The 2,940-nt window shown below is 44.0% G+C and overlaps 1 protein-coding gene across 1 annotated transcript; it reads right to left on the reverse strand.

Annotated features, from left to right (window-relative positions):
- Window positions 1–1,195, reverse strand: LOC119289430 (expansin-A31-like). Its single transcript, XM_037568755.1, has 2 exons — window positions 1,035–1,195; window positions 1–721 (listed from the first exon to the last, which is right to left on the reverse strand). Exons 1-2 carry the CDS (start codon window positions 1,171–1,173, stop codon window positions 90–92), a joined length of 771 nt encoding a protein of 256 aa, XP_037424652.1. The 5' UTR covers window positions 1,174–1,195; the 3' UTR covers window positions 1–89.
- Between the last annotated feature and the right edge of the window lie 1,745 nt (window positions 1,196–2,940).

The raw sequence follows: 2,940 nt of genomic DNA on the forward strand, positions 1-2,940 counted from the left end.
TAATGTATATGCGTGTGGACAGTTCCATGCTTGTTCGATCTGAACGAAGCAAACTGATAATAGTAAGTACAAATTACACAATGTTATAGCTAGTAGTCGAACTGCTGCCAGGTGGTGAAGGTCTGTCCGAACAGCCACCAGGCCGGTACCACGTCCTGGAAGACCTTGTACTGGCCGCCGGAGGAGGTGATGGCGAAGCTGAGGGCCTGTCCTGTCAGCCCGGCTAGGCACTGCCAGTTAGCGCCCCAGTTCTGGGACATGGGGATCCATGCCGTGTTGGTTCCCTTCACCAACATGCTCTTGACCGACCCGCTCCCGGCCATGTTGGTCACTAGCACAAGCTCGAAGTAGTTGAAGCCGTTCATGGTGAAGCGCAGGCCGCCCTGCCTCTGGCACGCGACCTGCTGGTAGAGGACGGGGACAATGCCGGCGCGGTAGATGGCGAGGTTCTCCCAGGCGGGTTGGGACATGTCGAAGTGGACACGTGGAGGGTTGCACCACCCGCCATTGTCGCTGGGGAGAGCCCAGTTGGGAGGGCAAAAATTGGTGGCGGACACGGTGATGGACGTGCCGGGCTTGCACATGTCTGACTTGCTAGTGTCGCACGTGATGAGGTAGCACTGTCCGCACGACAAGCCGTTGTTGAACAGCGCCGTGCTTAGCGCGGCGTTGTTGATCCCGTACCCCGTGTTGTACAAGTTCTCGTACCCACACGCGCCACCTGCACGTTGGACATGCAAAACACAGTATTGTCAGACATGCACACATTCATTGCATTGCGTACCAGGTGATAAACCTTCCTAATTTTAAATAGCGAGCTATGCCAATAGCGGCAATGACAATCCTCCAAATCAGTAATAGCCGGATATTTCATAATTTTACGGGACATTTGTACTGAATACCATTCAGCAACACCTTACTCGTCACAAACAACCATAGCAGGACTATTAAATTTTGTAAATAAATAGTATTGGGCATATTTTGATGGTGTGGGAGCAAGCCGGAGTTAAGGCTTGAGTGGCTACATAGCTTACCCATTGTGTCAGATCCGTCGGCGCCGCCGTAGAACGTGGCATGGGCCGGGAGCCAGTAGCCGGACTTGGCGGGTGCGAAGCAGAACACGAGAACCACGGCGAACAGCTGCAGGAAGCTTAAGTGCATCCCAGCGGACATCTTTGTACTAGGGAGATCAGATGGTTGGGCTTCTCCGCAGCAGATAGCTTGCTAGATATTGTGGCGATCGAGTGGGTTTGGAGGTGAGGAATGATTGTGACAATGGTGGTGCTTAAATAGGAATCTAGTTAGCTTAGAGGTGAGCAATGATGGACAGAATGAGAATGATTGTCGTGTTAACGTATGAGATCGCGGTTCCAACGGTCGTGTGGGTGCACATGGCTGCAACTTCCACAGATTGACTTGCGCGTTCTAATCATCCAACGCAGGTCATAACGGCCGAGCTCTACTACCTCGTTTCTTAATATAAATGCATTCGAAATGATAGGTTAACTGAACAACCGATTTGACATTCTTCCAAAGGACTAGTCTACCATGTCTATGGCTGGTGCCTGGTACGTAGTAGCAGCTAAACGTTTCTGAAAGAGGGCTTCTACTTGAACAGATTTGAAAGGGTGCAAGTTTATGATATTTTGGCCTTTCTGCCTGGCCAACTTATGTCTTTTGGCACTACAGAAGATGCATATATGCAGCCGTTCAATTTTCTTGGCAACCTACATTCGGACCTTGCAATGTTCAACTGGACGGGCGAGTAGCTGAAAGCGAAAGCTGGAGTTTTTTTTTTACTTTATATAATTGTTCCTTAGTTAGTGGTGGATGTCACTCTAGCCACCAACTAGTTGAAAGTTCTAAACAGTCTCTAATTGCAAGCCCAGCTCCCTCCAATTCTTGAAGCGCGTACACCTCTTTGGTAGTTGAATTATACCTTTTGAATTACACTCATCAGATTACAGCACAAGAAGCATGATAAGGACACTGATACCTTATTTGTACCTTATTTCCCAAAATTAATAAAAATACGCAGCAGAGTCCTGCTGTTTCCCTAAAAAAAAGAAGCATGATAAGGACACTGATCACCCCTCAGATAAAAATGATAAGAACACCAAGGCATAGAATTACACTCAGTTTACAAAGTTTTTTAAATTCATGACCTTTTTCAAATTAACGATTTTTTCAAATTCGTGGACATTTTTCAATTCCACAAAGAACATTTAATTGCCCAAACTTCTTTAGAAAAGTCAACATTCAGTTGTTTGAGGTTTAGCAATCAATGGTCTATGAAACTGGTCAACATGTCATCGGTCGACCTAGTGCTAGCGAGGTCGAGTGTTATGGGCCAATTTGGGAACAGACTCTCAAGGAGCCAATTAGGACCTCTCTTGCCTGGTCGAACGTGTTGACTTCTGCAGCTAGGAGGCTGGGTGCGAATACGTCTCGCTTATAGCGAGACAGATGAATGCCTCGCCTGAAGCCGGCGTGAGACTGGATCGGGCACTCTCTTTTTGTACACTTTTTCTTTCATTTGTTGCTTTCTTTCTGTACTTTCGTTTATACATTCAAATACTCTATATATATCTATAATAATTTTTAAAAATTTAACCATACATTTGAAAATAAAAATTGAGTACAGAAAAATGTTTCTGATGTACACTAAAAATGCATACAAAAATATATAATGTGTATTTAGAAGTAGACATAAACCTATTAATCATTCATTTGTAAATATTTGAAGATGTATATAAAATGTTACTATTGTATACGAGAACTATACAACGTGTATAAAAATAAGTTGGCATAACGACATGTATTTAAAAAATATATTAATTCATCTTTCAATAAAAATTAAAATGTCTATATAAAAATGTCCCTGATGTATACGAAAAGTGTATATTATGTATGAAAAAAGTAGACATAAAACATTATTAT

The sequence above is a fragment of the Triticum dicoccoides genome, chromosome 4A, assembly GCF_002162155.2.
Source record: "Triticum dicoccoides isolate Atlit2015 ecotype Zavitan chromosome 4A, WEW_v2.0, whole genome shotgun sequence".
Lineage (NCBI taxonomy): Eukaryota > Viridiplantae > Streptophyta > Magnoliopsida > Poales > Poaceae > Triticum > Triticum dicoccoides.

Coding starts and splice junctions, on each gene's coding strand:
- LOC119289430 (XM_037568755.1), bottom strand. CDS start 1,173: ATGTCCGCTGGGATGCACTTAAGCTTCCTGCAGCTGTTCGCCGTGGTT. Junction 722..1,034: donor CGACGGATCTGACACAATGG/GTAAGCTATGTA, acceptor TCCAACGTGCAG/GTGGCGCGTGTGGGTACGAG.